The following is a 24,547-nucleotide window of genomic DNA, read 5'->3' on the forward strand; positions in this document are numbered from 1 at the left end:
CGGGCTGAGCGATCTCGTCTGAAGCTGACCACTCTGTGGTAGTGCCCTGAGGCGTTCTTTATAAAACATACACCTACCAGTTTAATATTTAAAATAAAATATTCCAAAATGGAAACAGTGATGCAGACAGATGTTTAACTTTTAGTAAAAAACTGTCTTTTTTTTTGATTCTCCCAGTTGGTAATCAGCTCCAAGCTGGTTGGTCACCATTCCTGCTCCCACTACAAACCAGTTAGTTACCGCTCTCCCTACCCCCAAACCGCTTGGGGTAGGTGTCACAGTGTCCAATTTTACAGCTCTGATGGGATCAACACAACAGGTCAAAAAACTAAGGCTCGTGTCAAGACAATAATGCAATTCTATTTCTGTACACTGCAGCTGTAGCTCTGTATGAATCAGCACCAGTGGGATAAGACAGTAAATAAAAACATTAATACTTGCAAAAAAACATACTGGCCACGGTGGAGCATCATTTTGAAGTAGACAAGGGGATCCTCTTTCACCAGTTCTACTGTATTTTGTTCCCCTGCTCCAGCAGGATGAGGCAGATGGTGGTCATTGCTGGTAATCAGCCTATGTGTATTTGCGTGTTTGCAGAGCTTTGTGGGCCGACACCTAGAGGCGAAAGAAGCGACCGTTAATAAACTGCATGAAGAAGGCAATAAACTGCTACAAGCAAATCACCCAGGGAAGAATGCTATCGAGGTAATCCGCAATGATACTGCGACTCAATCACAGTTCTTCAGCGCAGAAGGAGGTTATTTATCTCATTGGACCTGCACTGATTCTGTCCCCTTTTGGCCAATCTTCTGACTTTCCCTGCACACCACTTCTACTCGAATAATCATCCAATGCTCCCCTTACCACAATTAAAAGCATCTCCACCACAATTCCAGGCAGTGCATTCCATCAACGCATCAACTAACATCCGAAATAGGAACAAACATACATCATTCAGTTGTACAAACCTACTCCCACCATTCAATTTTGTCACGGCTACCTGTTTGTGTTTTGAATTCTGCATTTCCATTTACACCCAATACCCACTTTGACTCCCCTGCCCGGCAAATACCAGTCCGTTTCTGTCTTAAAAATATTCATTGACCCCACTTCTACCGTCTTTGGAGGGAGAAAGTTGTACAGCCGTCTGAAGGAAAGAAATTCACTTCTATCTTGAAAGGCACGTTTTATATTTCGTATTTTTACAGCAGTGTCTCCCTAGTTCTCGACTGACCTACAGGAGAAAACGTCCTTTCCATGTCCACCTTGTCAAGATTGTTCAGCATCAAACCTGTTAGTTACCATTTCCTCCGCCCCCCCCCCCCCCCACCCACCCTTCCCCTTGACAAACCTGTTAGTTACCACCCCCTCTCATTACAAACCTGTTAGTTACCACCCCCCCCCATTACAAGCCTGTAGGTTACCATTACCCCCCTCCCCTTGACAAACCGGTTGGTCACCATTCTCACCCCCCCCCCCCCCCAACCATTACAAACCGGTTAGTCACCATTTCCCCCCCCCCCCCCTTCCCCTAGACAAACCAGTTAGTTACCACCCCCTCTCATTACAAACCAGTTAGTTACCACCCCCTCTCATTACAAACCAGTTAGTTACCACCCCCTCTCATTACAAACCAGTTAGTTACTATTCCCCCCCAACCATTACAAACCTGTTAGTTACCATCCCCCCTCCCCTTGACAAACCGGTTAGTCACCATTCTCACCACTCCCATTACAAACCGGTTAGCCACCATTCCCTCCCACACCCATTACAAACCGGTTAGCCACCATTCCCTCCCACACCCATTACAAACCGGTTAGCCACCATTCCCTCCCACACCCATTACAAACCGGTTAGCCACCATTCCCTCCCACACCCATTACAAACCGGTTAGCCACCATTCCCTCCCACACCCATTACAAACCGGTTAGCCACCATTCCCTCCCACACCCATTACAAACCGGTTAGCCACCATTCCCTCCCACACCCATTACAAACCGGTTAGCCACCATTCCCTCCCACACCCATTACAAACCGGTTAGCCACCATTCCCTCCCACACCCATTACAAACCGGTTAGCCACCATTCCCTCCCACACCCATTACAAACAGGTTAGCCACCATTCCCTCCCACCTTCCCCCCCCCCCCCACCCATTACAAACTTGATTAGTTACCATTCCCCCCCCCCCCCCCACTACAAATTATTTGGTTACCATTCCCCGACTGCCCAGCTTTGTACAGTCAGTCAGGCAGCCTGATACTTGTTTTATACGTGTTACTCCGTTTGGTCCCAACTCAAAACCAGTCAACTCAGTGGATGTTAAATATTCTCTTTCTAACGGAGCGGGATTGTCGAGTGATGTTTTGAGGAATTTACCCAAAGTGTGTGGGAATCTGGAAGTCACTGCCTGGGAAGGTGCTAGAGGCAGGAAACCTCACAGGCTTTAAAAAGTACTTGGATTAGCATTTCAAGGCTATGGGCCAAGTGCTAGAAAGTGGGGCTGGTGTAGATAGTTTGGCACAGACTTGATCAGCCATGGGGCCTTGTTTGTGTTGCATCACTTTATGACTCTATGACTCTCGTTCAGGCTCACATGGAAGCTGTTCATGCTGACTGGAAAGAATACCTCAACCTGCTAATCTGTGAGGAGAACCACCTCAAGAACATGGATGACTACCACAAGGTAAAAGGGATCACCGACTCTGAGGGACAAACAAAACCCCACCATATAAGCTGAACTCCATCACCGTTCTTCTCCCTTGGGAGGGTAAAGACATCGACCCGGATTTTTCCTGCCCGAGCCCCAAATCCACCTCTGGACCCCATTCCCATCTTGAAGAGATTTTTGTGGAGACAAGACTTGGATTTTGAGTGTGGGCTGATGGGGTCTATTGAGGTCCAAAGGCCTGCCTTAGTTCTTGTGGACAGTAGCCCAGCTCCTAGCATTATTTATATGCTCCCTCATCCTCTTCCACCCATCCCATATCATCTCCGTCCCCTCCATGTTGTCTCAAATCTCTCATGTCCTCACTGATAAAGAAACCGTGTCACCAATTTCAGAACCAATCCTCAAACCTGGCTGTCTGTCATAAAGACTAATCCCAAGTAAAACACAAAAAAACCCCAGTCTGGTTGTCCCAAAGAGCATGAGATATTTTGGGATAATACATGCTGAGAAATAATTTTAGCTTGTAGCATTTCTCTGCAATGAATCCAAGTCACGAGGTCCAATCTGAGCATCATGTGAATTTGGGATGCTCTGAGTTATTAAGAATTCATTCGCGAGTGTTGGCATCAATGGCTGAGCGAGGTTTTACTGTGCATTCCTGTCTTGCCCTTGGTAAAGTGGGCGGTGAGATGCCATCTTGAACCACTGCAGCCTGTGCGCTGCTGTAAGGATGCCACTCATGCCAGAGTGTTACAAAGTTAATGCAGGGCTCCTCCTGTGCAAGAGCTCACTGGCATCATTCCAGCAGAAATGATGATTGTGGGGCATGGGGTGGGATCGGTAGTGGGAGAGAGAGAATCGCATTGGACCAGGCTGGGGGATACAGGTTCAAATCCCATCATGGAAGATGGTGAAATTTAAATTCCATAAAAATTTGTCTTAGTGGCAAAAACGTCAATTGTTTCTCCGAGGAGCATCCCACCCATCTCCCTATCTAGCCCTGTAACCCTGCATTTCCCATGGCTAATGCACCTATCTTTATTTTAATGCTATACATGCCCACACAACAAACAAAATTTGTGCAGATATCTGCAGCCCGTTAGTGCAGCTCTTCTTGGTTCTGTTTACAGCACGTGCCATATACCCCATTTTAATTTTGGGAGAGAGTCGCATACATGTTTTCCAGCCATTATAAAATTGTGCTCCTCCCCTGCCCTGCTGTTTAAAGGGGAAGAGGAATTTCCATTCTCAGTCCTGAAAGTGCACCCCATTTCTGTGAGTGGCAACATTGGATGACCAGCAACAAGTTGACCTGTTTTCTGTCCACTGATAAGACCATTCAGCCCATCGAGTCTGCTCTGCCATTCAATGGTTGATCATTGTTGATCTGATCGCTCAATATTACTTTGTGATGCCACAATGTGGTTGACTCTTAACTGCCTGGTGAGCAATTAGGGATAGATGCTGTCTTAGCTAGCAACTCCCTCATCCTGAGAATGAATAATTTGTCTTTCTTTCTCCTCATAACCCTTGATTCCTTTGCCGATTTACAAATCTGTCTGTCTCAGTCTTGAATGTGCTCCTTGAATCCTCCACAGCCCTCTGCAGTAAAGAGTTCCACAGATCAACTATTCTCTGGGAGAAGACATTACTTCTCATCTCTGTCTTAAACAGATGACTCGTATTCTTAGAGAATGCCCTCTGGTCCTAGATACTCTCAAATACGGGGAGAAAAACACTTCTGCATCTACACTGTCTAGTCATATAGCGAATCATATATGTTTCAATAAGGTTGTCTCTCATTCCTCTAATGAGTCCAGGCCACACCTACTCAACTTTTTCTCATAAGACAGCCTCTGTGTACCCAGTCTCCGCTTCGTGAACCTTTTCTGGACTATCTCCCATGACACTATTTCTTTCCTTAAACAGGGGGCCCAAAACTGTTCACAGTATTCCAGCTGTGGTCTGACAAGTGCCCTGTATAGTTTTAGCAAAACCTCCCTAATTTTACACTCCGTTTCCTTTAAAGCAAAGGCCAACATTCACATTTGCCTTCCCTATTTCCTGCTGAGTTTGTATGCTAGCCATTTTGAGAGTCGTGGGCGAAGAATCCCAAATCTTTGCCCTGTGGCTTTCTGCAGTCTTTCTCCATTCAAACAACATTGACTTCCTCTATAGGTCAATGGCAAAGAGAGGCAGGAGCAGACCTGGAAAGAGAAAAAAGAGGAGGAGGAGGAGGAGGAGGAGGATGGGAAGAGATAACATTGAAGGGGAGAGGGGAAATGCTGCAATAGATGGCGGAGGCGAATGCAGGAGCTGTGAGCAACAATTCAGGGCTGAAGGAGAAGAGCAAAGGGCAGCATGAACTGTTGGAGTAAGGAGTGAGTGAGACTGTGAACAGAGTCAGGGTTTACCAGGAGACGGTTATTCTTAACTGAGAGTCTATAAATTATTATTTCAACATCAAGAATACCCAACATTCTCAAGCTTCTTAAGAAAGTGGTGAAGCCATGCTGTCTGAATCAAACACAAACTACCTGGATTGACACCTGTATCTCTTCTATTTCAATCTCGTTAGTTTTACAAAGATGCAAAGGACATGCAGGATCTTCTGAAGAAAGTTGACACTGATCTGGATCAGAAGTACAATCCAGAATTCAAGGATGAATTCCAGCTTCAGACTCTGCTGCGTGACCTTGAAGTAAGTAGAACTGTCCATATCATTGCAAGGTGTCTCCCCCCACCACCCCCCCTCAAGAACGGGTGACCCAAAATGGGTCAATCCCACTCGCCCCTCCATGTCAAGTTAAAACTGTTAAACATGATCTTTTTGGCCCTGACACACTGACCGGTTCCTAAACTTCAGTTGTTCTGCAGTCAGTCATAGAGCCTTACAGCACAGAAACAGACCCTTCAGTCTAACCAGTCCAAACTGACAATAATCCCAAACTAAACTAGTCCCACCTGTCACCTGCCTGTGTTTGGCCCTATATCCTTCCAAACATGTCTTAATTACATAACTTACTTATGTAAATGTCATTTAAACATTGTCACTGTACCAATTCCCACCACTTCCTTTGGGAGTTCATTCCACACATGAACCACTCTCTTTTTTTAAGAAAGGAAAAATTGCCCCTCATATCTTTTTAAAATCTTCCTCCTCTTACCGTGAAAATATGCTGCCTCATCTTGAAATCCCTCACCCGAGGGAAAAGATACTTGCTATTCAACCCTCATGGTTTTGTAAACCTCTATACGGTCATCATTTTGGCCTGTGCAGGGCCGTTGTGTTGCGTTGGTGTCATCAACCCCTTTGGCCTCAGGATGACTGATGCTGGTCGTTGACTCAAAGCAGCCGTTGAAGGGCGTGCACATTATTCAGGCTCCAGTGCTGCAAGAAAGAGCATTAGAGCAGATTTTTGCCGACCGTGAGTTTGAGACCTTGCAACGCACGATCGATTACAAGAAAACGCACTCCACTTTATTTTGTATAACATTGTCCGCTGGAGAGAAATTTGGAGGCAATGAAGTTTTTAACTTTTCTTTTCCCGGCTTAGACTTGGAGCTGAGCTTATGGTAGACTCACACAACCCTGCCACCTGTGCCTTATGTTACAAGTCTGAAGCTAGGAGAGGTGCTAGGGACTAAGATGTCTGGTCTGTTGGACTCTTCAATTTCCCAGCCCCATGTTATAGAAAATGGGCCAGATGTTGGCGGTTGAAGCCGTTTCCCATATTGTTTCATTGAACCAGTTTACCCCAGAAGGCATGAGAAGCAGCAGAGGAAACCTCTTAACATCATCTGGAAGATTCCTCACTACTCGGGCATGCAGTACGTTGAAGTTAATAGCTTAGAAACAAAGGTGTAACTGTTGTTCGGGGTTACATAACAAGTGCCCCCGGGTTAGATTGGGACTGTCATCATTATTCATGGCAACAGAAGCCACTTCACAGCAATGCTCAGTTGGGGAGGTGGGGTGTGGGGGGAGTGGGTGCAGTGGGGAGGGGGTTGGTTTTATTGCAAAGGCCCAAAGGCTACTCAATGCTAATGATGATTGCTGCCTCACTCACTACAGGACCAGGATCGAGCGCTGGACAAGTACGATGACGCAGTGAAAACTCTGAAGAAACGTAGCCAGCAGGTGCTGCCTCTCAAGTATCGGCGCGCCAACCCTCCCAAACCCGTCCCAGTAGAGGCTCTTTGTGACTTCGATTCTGAAGAAGTAAGAAATTCCCTCTTGAATTTGTCTGACATGAATCTTCGGGAAGGGGTGATGACATACAGGTATCGTCCAGACCAGGGCCCTAAGCGAATGTCTCTGGGGGCATGGGTTCAAATCCCACCTTGCCAAATGGTGAAAATTGCATTCAATGAAGCTTGGAATTAAATGCTCATCTAATGGCTAAGATGCAACTGTTGTCAGTTGGGCCACTAAGGCTCTCCAGTGAAGAGAAATCTGCTGGCCTACACGTGACTCCATTACTTTGTGACAGACTGGGCTGTGTTTGCAACTCTGCAACTTCTCACAGTCTTGGGGAGAGCATGTTGCCATAGCAAGCTGTGATGCACCCAGTTTGGGGAGGTGATGGCCTAGTGGTATTATCGCTGGACTGTTAATCTAGAGACCCAGATAATGTTGCGGGGACCCGAGTTCAAACCCTGCCATGGCAGGTGGTGGAATTTCCAATCATTAAGTATCTGGAATTCGGAATCCAATGATGACCATGAATCAATTGTCGGGAAAAACCCACCTGGTTCACTAATGCCCTTTAGGGAAGGAAACCGCCATCCTTACCTGGTCTGGCCTACATGTGTCTCCAGGCCCACAGCAGTGTGGTTGACTCTTAACTGTCCTCGGGGAAATTATGGATGGGCAATAAATGCTGCCTGGTCAGCAACGCCCCCATCCGACGAATGAGTAAAGAAACAAAAAGATAGGAAGCTGCCCATGGAACTTCTATAAAAATTGGTACGATTCAGTGTGGACATGCCTTCGCTTTCTGAGGAAGTGGAAGTGTTGGTCTGACTTGTTTATCTTATCTGTTAGGCTAACCAGGCAGTCAGCCAACTGTCAGGGTGTGGTATGTGGCTCTCTTGTATTACAGGAGCACTTGCTTTTGAAATGGTTCCCAAATTTAAGTCTGCTTCTGTTGGCGCCGACTCTGCCATCTTCACATGGCACCTTGGGTTTGACAGTCAGGGGAACTACCGTGAGTGGTGCCTGCAGCGTGGAGGAGCGGGTGATGGGTACGAGGCTCAACGTGGTGTGGGAAGACACAGCAATTCAATCTGTTTCTGAACCGAACCAAGTTGCACATCGCAAGATTACCAACGTAGTGAGTCACTTAGCTTTGGCAGAAGAGAATTTTAGGAACAGGAAGAGGCCATTCAGCCCCTCAAGCCAGCCAATGAGATTGTGTGTGAGCTGTATCATCACTCCATCCACTTACCGTGATTCCTTACTTTTTACTGCCTATCAAACCATAGATTTAAGGAATTGTGTTTTTTTTCTGACAGTTTTACTAGAGTTTTGTCTTGTGAATTCCTTGCAGTATCAAGGTGTAGTTGCCTTAAACTGAGCTGGAAATTTGTTAACGGGCTTCTTTTGTTTCCTCATTTTGCAGACACATATCCAACGTGGGGAGAGATATACATTGAATAAGAACCTCAATGGAACTCACTGGGAAGTGTCGGATACGGCTGGTCAGAAACAGAAAGCTCCTGCTGTTTGTTTTATTATTCCTCCGACTGACCCTGAGGCCGTAGCCATTGGTGATGAGTAAGTCCAGAAGCTACCCTCTTCGCTTGTATCTTACAAACTTTTGGAAGTGGAACCTAACTCATCCTTTCTCTGTGGTGGGTGTGTGAATGTCAGCAGACACAGCCTATTTCCAGAAAAGGCTAGCTTCCAGGGAAGGCATGAAACAGAAATTCTTAAACTGTGGATTCTGACACCCCCGCCCCCCCCCCCCCCCCCCCAACAATACTGGCATTGCAGAATGAATCCAGGCACACAGAATGCTGGAGAAACTCAGCAGGTCGGGCAGCAACTGAGGAGAGACGAACAGAGTTAATGTTTTGAGTATGATGTGACTGTTTAGAAGAATGTGGGATGGATGATGAGTAGGGGAGAGGTGCAGTGTTGCTGGAACACAGTCCAAACCAGGACATTTATACAGTAGTTGCTAGCCAGTGCTGAATGAGGATGGCACTGGCACAAGCCACAAGGTGGCGATCCTAGCTAGACTGGCCATCTTATCTACGTTCAGTTGCACCACATAGCTGTGAGATAGCACCTCGTGGGCAACAAGCCAAAAAGGAAGGAAGACGTATTAGAAAAAAAACTTCGAGGTCCAAGAAAGTTAGCCTCAAGTTAATGCATCACCCTTACTTGGGGCATCAGTCAATACTCACTGATCTTCCACCAAGTTTATCTTCAATCAAACTTTATGTTGATGAGTTGGTATATACTTTGTTTTAAATAGAGCGGTTTCTCAGCTGTGTATTTGGTGGTTCACACTGTAGTCTGTGTTGTTATTTTTTCCCACCCAGCATCACCAATCAATACAATAGTGTCAAACAGAAGAGTGGCAGTACCAAGAACGTTCTCCAGAAACGTTTCAACGAGATTAACCAAGTTAACAAACCAGGTCTGTGTTTGAACGCAATGAGAGTAAAGTGAAGGTATTCTCAAAGGGGACTGGGCAATTGAACGACTTTTCCCCATGGATTTAGTTTTCACATCAGTCTCTGGCTAGTTGAGTAGTAAAGCCCACCCTACTCAGACTCATCTCTCTACCCATGTGATTTTTTTTTCCCAAATCCGCATGTCCCTTCTTCATGTTCTCTCTCTCTCTCTGCTGGGTTTGGTGGGTGGAAAGCAATGGGAGTCCGAACGTTATGGTTAGTGCTGGTTGGAGCTGGGTGACCCACAGACCTCCTTAATACCTTAAGGGAGTGTGTCGACCATAATATGATGGACAACCGTACTAGGAGTTCTTAACACTGACTAGACTAGAATGGCAGAATGGTTAAAAAGAAATGGTGAGTGTTGGAAATTCTGCAATAAAGAGTGTGCGTTAGATTCTAGTTGAAGATTAAGCCATCTTTCTCTCTTGAATCCTAATTGTCCTAGAGTGCAATTTCCAACCTTTTCTATTGCATTGAATCCTTCACTAACACTGAGGCTCGGGCACTGACTATAGTTCTAGAAAATGCGTTGGAAATTCACCATTATCGCATGAAATTTCACTGTCACGATAATTCTCAGATACATCTCTAGTGAGCGTCAGTGTTTTCTCAAGCGTGCAAGAATATAACATCTCGGAGCAGGCATGGGCTATACAGGCCTGGCTGAAGTTCTACTCAACTCCACTTTCTTGCCCAATCCTTCTATCCCTTGATTCCCTTAGCACTCAAAATCTGTCACCCTTGGGCAACGAGACCAAAGCATTGCAATGTACTCCAGTGTGATCTTACCAAAACGCTTAAAAATGGCAGTATGTTTTCCTTACTAGTGCATTCAAGCCCCTTTGCTATGAAATCTAAAATTTCATTTGTCTTTCTAATTACGTGCTGTACCTGCAAGTTAACTCCCTGTGAATGTTTACCAAAACCCCCCACCTCCCTGTGTTTGCTGGTTCCTGGTGCAACTTTAGATATGACTGGGTTATTATCAGATCCTTTATTACAGATAGCACATGTTCCATTGATATTGTTATTTTTCTTATTTTTTTCACAGTGGTGAAGACCCCCCAGGTTCCTGTCTCAAGTATGTAACATTTTTGTATTGCACCACTGGGTTTTATATGCACTTTCTTTGACTGTTGTAATTTAATTATTGTTAATATCAGCGGCTTGTTATTATTTCGAACCTTTATCACTGGAGCCTGTCTCAAAGTGCTTCCTGGGAATGTAACCTAATGAACGCGTACACAAAGCCAAAGATGGAGATGTGAGGATATTGGGGTGAATGGCTCAAGAATCTTGATGTAAAGTGAATCTTTCAGGGGAATAGAGGGATGGAAAGGTTTATGGAAGCAAGTCCAGATGTTAGGGTCTGGATCGCTGACAATAGCGAGGAGAATAGAATAGGGGATGCAGAAGAGACCACTGTTGCAGGGTCACTGGGTCCAAGAAGAATTGTAGAGCTGGATCATTTGGGAAACGGGGAGTTACGTGGACAAGACAGGAATGCGGACTTGGGGAATGTCGATTCAGCCATGATCCCATTGAATAGTGGGGCAGTTCGAAGGGCTGAGTGGCCAACTTTTTGTCCCATCTCTTGTGGTCTTCTAAAGGTTGCAGAGATAATAGAGTGGGACCATGGAGAGATTTGAGCAAGAGATTTAAACTGAGGGATCCATAGTGCAGGAATAAACGTAGATTGCAGAGTACAGGGATGATGGCCAAATGGTAATATTGCGAGTTAGGCTAGGGGCAGCGGGTCCTGGATGAGGTCAGTATGGAAGGTGAAAGAAGGAACGCTGGCTAGAAGAGTAATTGAATGGTGTAATCGGGTGGTGATAAAAAAAGGATGTGCAGGGGATTAAACGGTAGCCAGGCTTGAGGCAGGAGCAGAGACGGCAGTGACGTTACAGAGATGGAAGAAAGTGGCATTTGTGGCAAATAGGATACGGGGCAGGGGGAATCATAAGCTCAGTTCAGGGTCAAACAGGATGCTATGTTTCCCAGCATTCTGGCTCAACCATGAGACAGAGACCAGAGAAGGGGTTAAAAATGAGTGATACAGGAATAATCTTCGTGTTGGTGGCTGAAATCAATGGTTTTGATCTCCCCAATATTTAATTGGAAAGATGTTATGATCAACAATTTCATAAATGCTTGACTGTTTGTGTAAATAATGGCTTGTGGTCTTTTGACCGGCTCATGAGAGTAGCCTTTAGTCTCTAGTTGTTTACACAGTGAATTCTTGCTTGTAATTTGATGAAAGTGGAATTTATTTAAACCCAGTTGAGCATAGACTGCTTGTAAAAGCATCACCAGTGTTATGAGCTGGCAGATCCTGCTCCCCCGGTTAAAAAATTATGACTTGTGGCTGTGAATGATTTACCAGATGAGGCAGCAAGGCTTCCAATATGATTGAATAAATACACTTTTATCGTCTTGGCCAAAGTCAGAACATCATCTCTACAAGTTTGTGGGTCTTTTGCAAATTAGCAACATTCATTTTTGTTAAATTCGAGAGTCACTTTATCAAAATAATATGCTTTTAGAGGAAATCATTCTCATCTACTGTGAATTCCAATGAATGCAAAAGCTGCATTAACCGAATCTCTCCTGTTGGGAAGTGTACAAATAGGAATGATGTAACTACCAGTTTTAGTTGATGCTAAGTGTACTGTAAAAATAATTTAGCTGTCACTTTGGATGCTCATCTTTTGGTCTCATGAAAACAGGGCTTTAGGACCCTGGAGCAACCCTGTGATGATTTCACTGAGCTGCTCTCCATTAGGCATAAATACCACAGTGTGGACAGAGTTTATAGGATCCACAAGAGAATATACATGAACTGCCCGGGGCGCAGGAGGAGGAAAAGGGATACAAGTGCAGTGAGGTGTGTAATAGGCTGACCAGCACACAGTGCAACCAGCAATAGTGTAACAAGATTATTTATGTTTATGTAGTATTTAGTACTAAGATGTAACAAACAATGTTATAACACAGTCCAAGTCCAGACGCAGTTCATGATTTTGTCTCCTCCCCCAGCAATCCGTCTTGAACCTAAAGGCATGCACTAAAATAAAAAGTGATTGTGAAGTGATGTCGATCGCAGTTTATATACCAGAGCAAATAGTAACTATGCAAGCCTTGGAATCTGTCGGATGGGGTTAAATGCACCCACGAGATTCCTTCCTTTCCTGTGAAAATGTTGAAATCCTGCCAGTTCTAATGATTTGCTGCAAATTGCTCGTTGAGAATGAACTCGTCGAAATTGTACTGGATGAGGTTATTGAGATGAAACCTATTAACAAGCAAAACTGCTAAAGAATGGGCACCAAACAAAAGGGGAGAGTGCAAAAAATATCATTTCATTCAAGATGACTTGGTTGTTATGGTTACATCTTAGTGGCATAGTAACAGGGTGTTACCATGGAGATACAAGGTGTAGAGCTGGATGAACACAGCAGGCCAAGCAGCATCAGAGGAGCAGGAAAGCTGACGTTTCGGGCCTAGACCCTTCCCGAAACATCAGCCTGCTCCTCTGATGCTGCTTGGCCTGCTGTGTTCATCCAGCTCTACACCTTGTTATCTCAGATTCTCCAGCATCTGCAGTTCCTACTATCTATTAACATGAATCTCCAATTTTAATGTTCTAACTGTATTTCATTATGCGTGGTCAGATACCCAGGACCAGCAATGTCTGAAACTGCTATCAGACTTGGATAAGATTCAGAATGATGTTGCCAAACAGGAGAAGGCAATCCAGTCCTGTACACGGCCACCCCTGGAGCAGAAGAAGCCCATCCAGGACAGCAAGGACCGTATCCAGGATCTAAAGGTAAGCCCCGTTGCTAGAGTTAATTATAAGGAAAGAACTTGCATTTATAAAGCATGGTTAGAGTTTTGGGTGAGGCAATAACTCAACGGTATGGTCAGTTGACTGACAGTAGAGCCCAGGTTAATGCTGTGGGAACATGGCTTCGAATCCTGCCACAGCAGTGAGTAAAATTTGAATTCAGGTAATGAAGTTGTAATTAAGCAAGCTGATTCAATATTGACCACTGTCAATTGTCATTAAAAACCCCATCTGGTTCACTAATATCCTTTTATATTAATTGAATTTGCCATCCTCACCTGGTCTGGCTTACATGTGACTCCAGACCCAGAGCAATGTGGTTGACTCTTAACTGCCCTCTGAAATTGCCCAGCAAATCTCTCGGTTCAAGGGAACTATATATGGGTAATAAATGCTGGCCATAAGAGTGACAAGGACATCCCATCAAAGAATAAAACAGCAAGCTCACACCTACTTCACAGCTCATGATGCTCCTTCCCGGTGTAGTATTGCAGGAAAAACAACAGCCAATTTGTACAAATGGAATTGAGATAACTGACAAGGTAAACTGTTTCACTGGTGTTTGTTGAGGGGTATTAACTGTTGGCTAGGACACGAGGAACACTTAAGTAATGCAATATGACCTTATTCGGAGATAGCAGGAACTACAAATGCTGGAGAATCTGAGATAACAAGGTGTAGAGCTGGATGAATACAGCAGGCCAAGCAGCATCAGAAGAGCAGGAAAGCTGACGTTTCGAGCCTAGACCCTTCTCCAGAAAATTATTCAGACCTTATTCATCCACTTAGGAGAGCATGCCTCTCATTCAAGAGACATCACCTTCAGGCAGTGTAAGTTTATCCACCTGGATTATGCATTAAATCCTCGTCTTAATCTTGAACTTTGAGTATACCGCCTCACAGAATAGACTGAATCCAAGCAGATGCACATAAATTACTTGTTCTGTAGAGATGTTGGAGTCTGGGTGTAAGTCAATGACCATTTTGACACACCAGCTTCAATGTTCGGGGTTGGGCAGTATTGTGATCATCGTAACTTTCCATATCCAGCTGCCTGAAACTAATAATAGCTCTGAAATTGGGACAGGATAAGGAGAAAAAGGGATTCAGTACCAAGATGATGATCCTTCACTCACCAATCGCACTTAAACTCAAATTATGAAGACAAACCTTTATTATGCAAATATCAAATCTAATTGCAGTTACTTAGTTTGGAAATCAGGAAATGCTTTGATAAGGCTTAGTGTCTGGTCATATTGTTGAAAGTTCTATCTTACGCTTGCCATTATTGGTAAGTTTCACTACAGAAGATACTTTTTGATCAGGTTCTATTCATGTTCACCTCTTTTTGAATGTAAAAGTAGAGAGATTTTGATCCTGTTATGCAGGGCATTGGTGAGACCACCTCCTGAACTAATGGTGTACAGTATTGAACACTTTATTTTAAAAATCCATGTGAATGCATTGGAGACAAGTTCAAAGAAGGTATAACACTTAGACAACCCATCCATTCCAGGTATTACTGTGGAAGGGCTGGAAAAGGAAGTTTTGTGAAGGGACTTTGCAGGGAGCATGTGGAATGGATATCTCCTGTGGTGGAGAATCCAGAGCAAGAGGACATCTCGGATGTCCTCGTTTTTCAAGGACCACAACTCCGCCACCGCCCCCTTCCCCACTCGCCCCACCACCGCAGTGGTCGAGAGTGCCCTCGATCGTGTCTCCCACGTATCCCGCAACTCAACCCTCACACCCCGTCCCCGCAATAACAATCAAAAAAGAATCCCCCTCATCCTCACGTACCACCCCACCAACCTCCGGATCCAACGCACCATCCTCCGACACCTCCGCCATCTGCAATCCAACCCCACGACCCAAGCTATTTTTCCATCCCCACCCTTGTCTGCCTTCCGGAGAGACCACTCTCTCCGCGACTCCCTTGTCTGCTCCACACTCCCCTCCAGTTGCACCACACCCAACACTTTTCCCTGCAACTGCAGGAAGTGCTACACCTGCCCCACACCTCCTCCCTCACCCCCATCCCAGGCCCCAAGAAGACTTTCCACATCAAGCAGATGTTCACCTGCACATCTACTAATGTGGTATACTGTATCCGCTGTACCCGGTGTGGCCTCCTCTACATTGGGGAAACCAAGCGGAGGCTTGGGGACCACTTTGCGGAACACCTCCGCTCGGTTCGCAATAAACAACTGCACCTCCCAGTCGCGAACCATTTCAACTCTCCCTCCCATTCCTCAGACGACATGTCCATCCTGGGCCTCCTGCAGTGCCACAACGATGCCACCCGAAGGTTGCAGAAACAGCACCTCATATTCCGCTTGGGAACCCTGCAGCCCAATGGTATCAATGTGAATTTCACAAGCTTCAAAATCTCCCCTCCCCCACTGCATCCCAAAACCAGCCCAGCTCGTCCTCACCTCCCTAACCTGTTCTTCCTCTCACCAATACCCTCCTCCCACCTCAAGCCGCACCTCCATTTCCTACCTACTAACCTCATCCCGCCCCCTTGACCTGTCCATCCTCCCCAGACTGACCTATCCCCTCCCTACCTCCCCACCTACACTCACCCTTTACTGGGTCCATCCCCACCCCTTTAACTTGTCTGTCTCCTCTCCACCTATCTTCTCCTCCATCTATTGTCGATCCGCCTCCCCCTCTCTCCCTATCTATTTCAGAACCCCCTTCCCCTCCCCCATTTCTGAAGAATGGTCTAGACCCGAAACATCAGCTTCCCTGCTCCTCTGATGCTGCTTGACCTCCTGTGTTCATCCAGCTCCACACCTTGTTATCAAGGGGACAGTGTGTTTCGAAATAAGGTGTCACCCAGTTAAAACAGTATCAGGAGAATTTCTTTTTCCCTCCTGAGGGTTATATTAGAAACTTCCTTCCTCCAAAAGGAGGTGGAGGCAGAATCTTTGGATATTTTTAAGGCAGAGGTTGATAGATTCTTGTGAAGCCAAGGGGGTGAAAGGATTTCAGGGATAGGCCAAACTGTGGAGTTGAGATCGGATCTGCCATGATCTTATCTGCTGGTGGAACAGGCTCAAAGGGCCGAGTGGCCTACGCTGGTTATGAATTTAAATCTTTGTTTGCTTCTTCGTGTATTTGTGGAACTCTAATTTAAGGCATTCATTTGAATTTGTAATGTGACTCATTTACTCCTGCTGGAAGTGATGTACATTCATACACAGACACTTGAATATGCACAAGCCGTTCTCCTCTTTTGAATTATCTGGGTCCTTGGGAGCTTGTGGTTCCCTGTTACTTTCTCCATGACAATACCTTGACCACTTAGAGTGGAATAGTTGACCAGCAGGCACACTTGTTTGATCAAGTGAAGTTGGGTTTACTTGCCTTTGTCCTGTTGAGTGCAAGACATAACGCTTTGGAAACTTGTCTCTTATCCACTGCTGAAATGGACATCTAGTTCATTGCATTACCTTCCTGAACTCGTGGGCATAAAGCAATTTTGATAGTCATCAGTAAACTATCATTGATGTCAGCTATCTTCCCTCCCTGTGGAAAGAAACCTACTGTATTTCCCAGCTCCCTTTCCCCCTCCCCATCTCTGAACACAGCTTGATGGCCTAAACATGGAACTCATCAGTTTTAAAACCTGCCCACCCCATGACCAACACTCCCTCTCATCCCCCACTCCTTGACCCGACACAACCTACCCATCTTCTCCCACCACACCCATCCTGCTGACCAATCCGCACCTCTCCTGACCTGCACCCACCTATCACTACCACACCTACCTTCCCCAGCCCACCCCTCTTCTCTCTATTTCCCAGCTCCCTGCCCCCTCCCCCATTTCTGAAGAAGGGTCCTGACCCGAAATGTCAACTTTCCTGTTTCTCTCATGCTGCCTGGCCTGCTGTGTTCCTCCAGCTCCACACTGTGCTATCTCTGACTCCAGCATCGGCAGTTCTTGCTGTCTTCGCTGTGTAATAAATTGTTTTCCACAAGGCTTTTAGAATTTCAGTTTTGCTTTTGTAAGAAGTAGGTCACTTTAAATGCATGAACGCCCCTGAAATGTGAATAACATTAAGCTTGCTCTGTTTTTCTTTTTAAAAAAAGGCTTTGTTTTTTCTGTCTAGAACATCAGTGGTTCGATCGGCCAGATTGAAATAACAAAGATGTCCAAAGAAAGGGAGTGTCAGGGATTTCTGTCACAGTATCCCCAAGTGGCTGGTGCCCCTCAACTTCGTACCAAACTGGATGACACGAACAACAAATTTGACCAGGTCAGCCTCCTGCTCAGCTGCTCCGAGGAGAAGTAAGTAACATTAGATTTATGTGGTAACATGTAATCTTTTTGTATGTTTGTTATCCTGTAGTAATATTGAAGGAAGCAACATTAGCCTAATGTGCGAATCAAGTGGAAAACCAGTCACTGTGATTTGCCGGCACCCACCCAATTTCCTTTCCCGTTGAAGCCAGGAAAGAAACAAAACGGCAAAATGTCTCCCAACCTGTCTGTGCTCCTAACAAATTGTGTTGTAGACTGCTGAAGGTTCTTTGCATTTGGTACACCTTAGTTTAACAGCTACAGGTATTTGTGTGTGAGTAATGTTGCTGCTCACATCAATTCCCAGATCTCCTGCTCATACCTCGGAAGGATGACAGGGTTGGGGCAATGGTGCTGCGGTCATTGCACGCGAAACAGGAGCAGGAGGAGATAACATGGTCCACCAAACCTGCTCCACTGTTCACTGTGAACATGACTTCACCTTCCCTTCCTGCCTGTTCCCTTGATTCCCTGAGAGACTAACTGTCTGCCTGCCTCAGCCTTCAATGATGCAGCATTCACAGCTCTAAGAGATCTCCAAAGACTCTCAAATCTCAGAGCAAAGTGATGTCTCCTCATCTTAAATGACCACCCTTGTCCTCCGAGACTGTGCCCAATATTTTAAGTTCGCCAACCAGTGGAAACCACCTCTCCCCAGCCCCTTCAGGATCTTGAACACTTCGATGAAAGCATCTCTCATTCTTGTAAACTCCAGAGACAACATACTCAACTTGCTCAGCTTCCTATCCTACAACACTGTACCTCCCCTCTCCCACTGCCATTATTGGGATAAGGATATTATTGGCTAGGCCAGCATTTATCATCCATTCCTAATTGTCCAGCAAGCAGTTAAGATTCAACCACATTACTGTGGGTTTGAAATCACATGTATACCAGGCCTATGTGGTAGGGTTGGCAATTTCCATCCTAAAGGACCTTAGAGACAATAGGTCATCATTAAAGCCTTAACTCCTGGTCAGGTTTTTGTTTATGTATTGGATTCAGTATCCATCATCTGCCATTGGCAGGATTGAACCCCAGATCCCCAGGCCATTACCTGGCTCACTGAATTAACAAACAATAATACCACTAGGCCATCACCTTCCCTTTTGTCACAAGATCTTCTGTGATCCCATTGAACCATGCTGCTGGAAGCATGTGATTGGTGAATTCAGCCAGAGACATGCTACTTTCTTAGCATTCCCTTTCCCTCTGTGCCTGACGCTGGGCTTATATTTTCCATGTGGTCCTTTGCCCCACTATATTGAATTAATGGCGTACTAATTGGCAAATCTTTACAGGGCCCAGGCTGCCAACAAGTTGGAGAACACCCTCCAGAAAGGCAGAACCACTTTGTCAGAATATGAGAACAAATTGCTCAAGGATCAGACTGTTCCAGATAGCATCTGGGGACTGGACAGCAAGAAGCAGGAACTTGATGTGAGTACTGTCTCAATGCTCCTGTACAATGTAGCCCTGAGGGCCTAGTCTGTGAAAAACCAGGAAGTAGTCACTTGTAACATAACCAATCTCTTCGTTCAAACCAAAAGCCAACATTCAGCTCTAAACCGAGATAACAAAGTGTGGAGCTGGATGAACACAGCAGGCCAAGCAGCATCTTAGGAGCACAAAAGCTGACATTTTGGGCCTAGACCCTTCATTTTTTCTGATGAAGGGTCTAGGCCCGAGACGTCAGCTTTTGTGCTCCTGAGATGCTGCTTGGCCTGCTGTGTTCATCCAGCTCCACACTTTGTTATCTCGGTTTCTCCATCTTCTGCAGTTCCCATTATCTCTGTTTAGCTCTACTCCACCTTGTTTTCTTTTAATGCTGCAGTGTTCTGTTAATTATTGTCCTCCCATCTCCCATCCCTACTTTTCCTGAGAATGCTATGTCAGTCAAAAGTGTGTTTGATTACAGCCGCTACATCTTTCAGTTCCTGCCCTGGTTTTGCAGCTTTCAGTTTCCATTAATGGTTCTGGCTGTGTATTTTATTTCTTTAATACCAGTGTCACCCAAACTCTTCCTCTCCGTGATGTCATTTTGAGGTTTGAATAATGGAGGGCCGCTCGAAGCGGGACAGAGGTTCAGCTGTTATAATTTGATCAGAGCTCCACTGTGACTACTGTTACCTGAGAGCTTGCAACTCCAAAAATGCAGCTCCTAATCGCCCTTGGTGTCCCAGCCCTCACCCTGTCTTAGATATAAATCCATCGCTTGTTTCACAATTTTTCCTATGTCTTCCCACATCCTGATATTTAATTTTTGTTTTCATCTTCATATCCTATTTGTCACGTTTAAAGCTTCTGATCTCCTTACTGTCCAAACACCATCTCTCTCTTCCAAGTCTAATCCAAGCACATTACATTTGAGACTGGATTCTGCTCCCCAAGACTTGATGCTGAACACTCACAGACAACACCTCGAGTTGAGGTTGGGCTTGGGGAATGAGTGTTGTCACAGGTCAGAAAAACACATCTCGACTTTTCATCACACTTTGACGGTTACATGTAATCTAGTGTCTTCCTTTTTTTTTTGCAGGCCATGCGCTCAGATCTCAAATCCAAGAAAGCAATTCTTCAGGAGGCTGACCAGGACTTGAACAAAGTGAAGAGAACCTGCAACGTGCTGACCGACAACTTTCAGGAGCACTGTCCTGATGTCGAGCGACAGACCACTGAGGTCAAGAAACTAAACCAGCGCTACGACAACCTCAACAAGCAACTGGACATTCGGTTAGTGCCCAACTTTCCCACTGCATCTCTGTAATCAGCCTCACAGGCAGGTCAGTTCGCAGCCTCACACAACGAATGTGTAAAGATAAATAGCCAATTACAACCTGTGCACACCGCCAAGCCCTTTATGGCCTCCTTTTGAAGGGTAGTTTTGGGGAAACACTGCAAATCAGTTCATACAAAGCAAGCTCCCGTAAAGATCCATGTGATAGGAGCCTTACAGTCTGTTTTCTGAAGGATGACTTTCCTGTTCTCCTTTTTGAAACGATTCCATTCTATTCTGCTGCGTGGGCAAATGGTGTGTCAGCCCTGGGTTTCGTCGAAGGGACAGTGCCTCGGATAGTGAGTACTCCCTCCAACCTGGACTGGAGCGTCAGCCTAGATCCTTATTACTCCTATCCACAACAAACGATGAGCAATCCGGTAACATCAGAGATAACAAGGTCTGGAGCTGGATGAACACAGCAGGCCATGCAGCATCAGAGGAAGGCCCAAACTTGAAACGTCAGTGTCCCTGCTGCTCTGATGCTGCCTGGCCTGCTAATATTCCTCCAGCTCCACACCTTGTTATCTCAGGCACCAGCATTGGCAGTTCCTACTATCTCTGCTAACATCAGTGTGTGTTTGGAAGAATATTTGAACAAATCTGGATATATTCTTATATATTTTAAAAAGCATAATTGAGCACAAAGGAGCTCTTTGATCCCCTTTCTGTCACAAGCTATACGATAACTAAATGCTTATTTGCATCTAAGCATAATGCCTATCCTTATTATGTTGTCTCCTCTCCCTCTTCATTTTGCACCCATTAAGGAAGTAACATGCAGCTTCTAGTTACGCTGAAAGGCCTGTAATTGCCTGCATTGTAACTGTATTTTTGTAGCAGCATGACCAACGATTGAGAGGAATGACTGATCCATTTCGCAGGGTTAGGCAGGAATATGGAGATGAGGCCATGATCAGATTAGCTAGGATCTTACTGAAGGGCAGCAGTTTGAATGGCCTACTTCTGCACCTATTTCTTGTATTCCTATTAGCTGGGCTGCTCGATAGATGTGCTTTAAAAATCATTCCTTTTTAAGTGCTCAATTCTCATCTAAGTACCCCTGAATTAACTAGTATAAAAGTAAATACAGTGATTGCCTTCTTTTAAACAGGTCTGAAAATCTACAAAACGCCAAGAATGCATACTCCAGTTTCCGGAGTGGGAGTGATGCGCTGGACAGCTGGCTCTCCAATATACCGAGCTATGAACCCCGGGAGACCGACAGTGCAAAGACCATCGATAACAAACTGAAGAATCAAATGGTACAGAGCTCACTCAGTGTGTAACTACCCCTCTACTTGATTAGCATCAACCACTATGAATGTGGAATCGTAAAATGTTTTGAAATCAGTACATCCTTTTCTGCTTAGGGACCCTGCAATCTTCTGGACTTAACATCAACTTAACACTTTAACAGTCTCAGGGTTTGGACTCACCCATGACCTTGTTACCACATGTTCTGTTATTATACACAACTCATTGTTAGCCACCAACAGTCCCTATTAATAGTTGTTCACCCTCCTCACCAAACTGTTATCCACTCCTTTGTCTGGCTTCTCTCTCTTTGGCCTCTATCTCCACCTATCATTGACTCCTTACCCCCTCCCCTAACCCTACCGTCTGCATATAAATCAACATTTTACTCCCTACCATCAGTTCTGAGGAAGGGTCACTCAACCCAAAACATAAACTCTGCTTTCTCTCCACAGATGCTGCCAGACTGGCTGAGCTTTTCCAGCAATCTCTGTTTTTGTTTCTGAAATTTTCCCACATAAAGTTGGTCTGAAAGGGTTAACTTAGAAGCTTTGGAGTAGCTCTGCCTACTGAGCTATAAATGACTGTGTTTCTGAGTGGGGATGGTCAGTTTGACTGCGTACAGATCGGCACCATAGATCTGGTTACTATCTCTTTAGGAGATAATCATGTCCCTTACCTAGTGTTAGTGTCTTGAAGCCGTCATAAGCTAATGTAGCCTGTTATTTTACCAGCATCTGATAAAGAACTTGTTACTCAAGCTTGTGCCTCTTAAGTTGAAAACTTGTTAATAGTTCAGTTTTCACCACTTCATACCATTAAGGCTTGTAGATTACTCTTACAACAAAGTTTGGTAGGAACTCTACACAAAGATAACCCTGGCACAACACGGTACCAGCAGCTAACAGCTCTTACAACATCATTCACATGCAAAACCAAATTGGTCTAATGATGCCTGTTACAATATCTGTGGTCATGTGTACAATTGTTTACTTCACCAGTAGATGCAGGGAGAATTTTACCGAGAGGCTTAAGGGTCAGCTACATCCCTGGCCTCCCTGTTGGGAAGAGGGTGGGGGTGCGGTGGTGCAGGCTGGTGAGACTGGAAACTGGGCCTGACTCTCACTGCGTTCTCAACATCAGCCCAGCTGGCCACTGCCAATTTACCAACACAGGATCCAGCAAGAGCCCCTGTAACAGCCTGGAGGAGGCTTCATTAATGTGAAACTGAGAGGCCCCTCCGTGTATTTAGCACCTAGACAGGGTTTTAACTCAGAGATAATGGGAACTGCAGATGCTGGAGATTCCAAGATAATAAAATGTGAGGCTGGATGAACACAGCAGGCCAAGCAGCATCTCAGGAGCACAAAAGCTGACGTTTCGGGCCTAGACCCTTCATCAGAGAGGGGGATGGGGGGAGGGAACTAGAATAAATAGGGAGAGAGGGGGAGGCGGACCGAAGATGGAGAGTAAAGAAGATAGGTGGAGAGGGTGTAGGTGGGGAGGTAGGGAGGGGATAGGTCAGTCCAGGGAAGACGGACAGGCCACCTCCTTGACCTGTCCGTCTTCCCTGGACTGACCTATCCCCTCCCTACCTCCCCACCTACACCCTCTCCACCTATCTTCTTTACTCTCCATCTTCGGTCCGCCTCCCCCTCTCTCCCTATTTATTCTAGTTCCCTCCCCCCATCCCCCTCTCTGATGAAGGGTCTAGGCCCGAAACGTCAGCTTTTGTGCTCCTGAGATGCTGCTTGGCCTGCTGTGTTCATCCAGCCTCACATTTTATTATCAGGGTTTTAACTCATACCTGTTACGCTCACTGCTGGACGCACCAATGACAACAGCTTCCTTCAACCTGCCCTTCCTTCCAACCTTATCTTTGATAAAGTTACATTGGGTTTGCCGAGCAGAGGACAGAAACGTCAACGTTCTATTGATACTAATGTGAACGCCTCAAAACAGTTTGCCAAAGTTATTCTCCTTTGGATAGAGATCTCCAGTGCTGTGCTTAAAGCACCTTTGCTATGGACATGAATTTGGACCTCATCGGCGTTTGCTCTTGCAAAGACTACTGTTTTGTTCCTGTGCGCCTGCGAGGTTGTAGCCAGACTGAAAGGAAGCTCAAATTAGATAGCAGAGGTTGGCTCGTGAATGACAATCGCTTGCACCCCAAATTACGACAGGAACAATGAAGTTAGTGGTTGGATTTGAGCCTTTGGTGCAGTGGTAACATCCCTACCTCTGGGCCAAGAAGTTCGGGTTCAAGTCCCATCTGTTCCAGAGGTGTGTCACAAGTCAATTTAAAGGAAATCCATCACTGGCTCAAGTCTGAGTTCTGAGCAAGGGTCACCAGACCCGAAACGTTAACTGTTTCTTCTCCTCCACAGATGCTGCCAGACCTGCTGAGCTTTTCCAGCAACTTTGTTATTGTTCCTGATTTACAGCATCCGCAGTTCTTTTGGTTCTTAGTGGCTCAAGTCTTGCAGTTTAGGAAAAAGAAATTGGTTATATAGTCTGCTTTTTCTTGTGATGGTCCTCGGAATACCACTTTTCACAAACGTCAACTGTAGATCTCTGACCTGTGCAGCTGTTATTCACTTTCAGTATGTGCTGGATGTGTTTACAATGAACTGGCTTCCTTGCTGTTTTAGTTAACAAAATCTGAGTCTGCAGCTCACTCATCACCAGCCACTTGTTTCAGATCCTCGGGAGCTTTAACAAAGTCTCACGGGGTTGACTCCTGCTCCAGTGCTGAGTCAATATTGTCTGGGATCATTCTCTTCCCACTTGATTATTTTGGTACGCGTGACAATAAAATCACAGTGAAAAGCTTTGTTTACGAGCGATACAGGCAGGTCACAGCAAGCAAAGGATGTTCAGATCAAAAAGACTTTGAGGCATGAGGCATTCAGGTTATATTGTTTTGAGGCTAGAGTCCATTCAACAGTCCGATAACAGGCGGAAAGCAGCTGTTCCTGAACCTGCTCGTGCGTATG

General features: G+C 45.4%; 1 protein-coding gene across 1 annotated transcript in view; it reads left to right on the forward strand.

The window, feature by feature from the left end:
* The window catches only part of ppl (periplakin), a 69,763-nt gene that overhangs the window by 37,813 nt on the left and 7,403 nt on the right, over positions 1 to 24,547 (forward strand). Inside the window, exons 7-18 of the mRNA XM_059653877.1 lie at positions 598 to 705; positions 2,589 to 2,684; positions 5,248 to 5,370; positions 6,745 to 6,891; positions 8,294 to 8,448; positions 9,222 to 9,319; positions 10,411 to 10,440; positions 13,034 to 13,191; positions 17,328 to 17,506; positions 18,820 to 18,958; positions 20,058 to 20,251; positions 21,409 to 21,559. Coding sequence (XP_059509860.1) covers positions 598 to 705; positions 2,589 to 2,684; positions 5,248 to 5,370; positions 6,745 to 6,891; positions 8,294 to 8,448; positions 9,222 to 9,319; positions 10,411 to 10,440; positions 13,034 to 13,191; positions 17,328 to 17,506; positions 18,820 to 18,958; positions 20,058 to 20,251; positions 21,409 to 21,559 — 1,578 coding nt within the window. The remainder of the gene's footprint in view (positions 1 to 597; positions 706 to 2,588; positions 2,685 to 5,247; positions 5,371 to 6,744; positions 6,892 to 8,293; positions 8,449 to 9,221; positions 9,320 to 10,410; positions 10,441 to 13,033; positions 13,192 to 17,327; positions 17,507 to 18,819; positions 18,959 to 20,057; positions 20,252 to 21,408; positions 21,560 to 24,547) is intronic.

The sequence above is a fragment of the Stegostoma tigrinum genome, chromosome 23 (assembly GCF_030684315.1).
Source record: "Stegostoma tigrinum isolate sSteTig4 chromosome 23, sSteTig4.hap1, whole genome shotgun sequence".
Classification (NCBI taxonomy): Eukaryota; Metazoa; Chordata; class Chondrichthyes; order Orectolobiformes; family Stegostomatidae; genus Stegostoma; species Stegostoma tigrinum.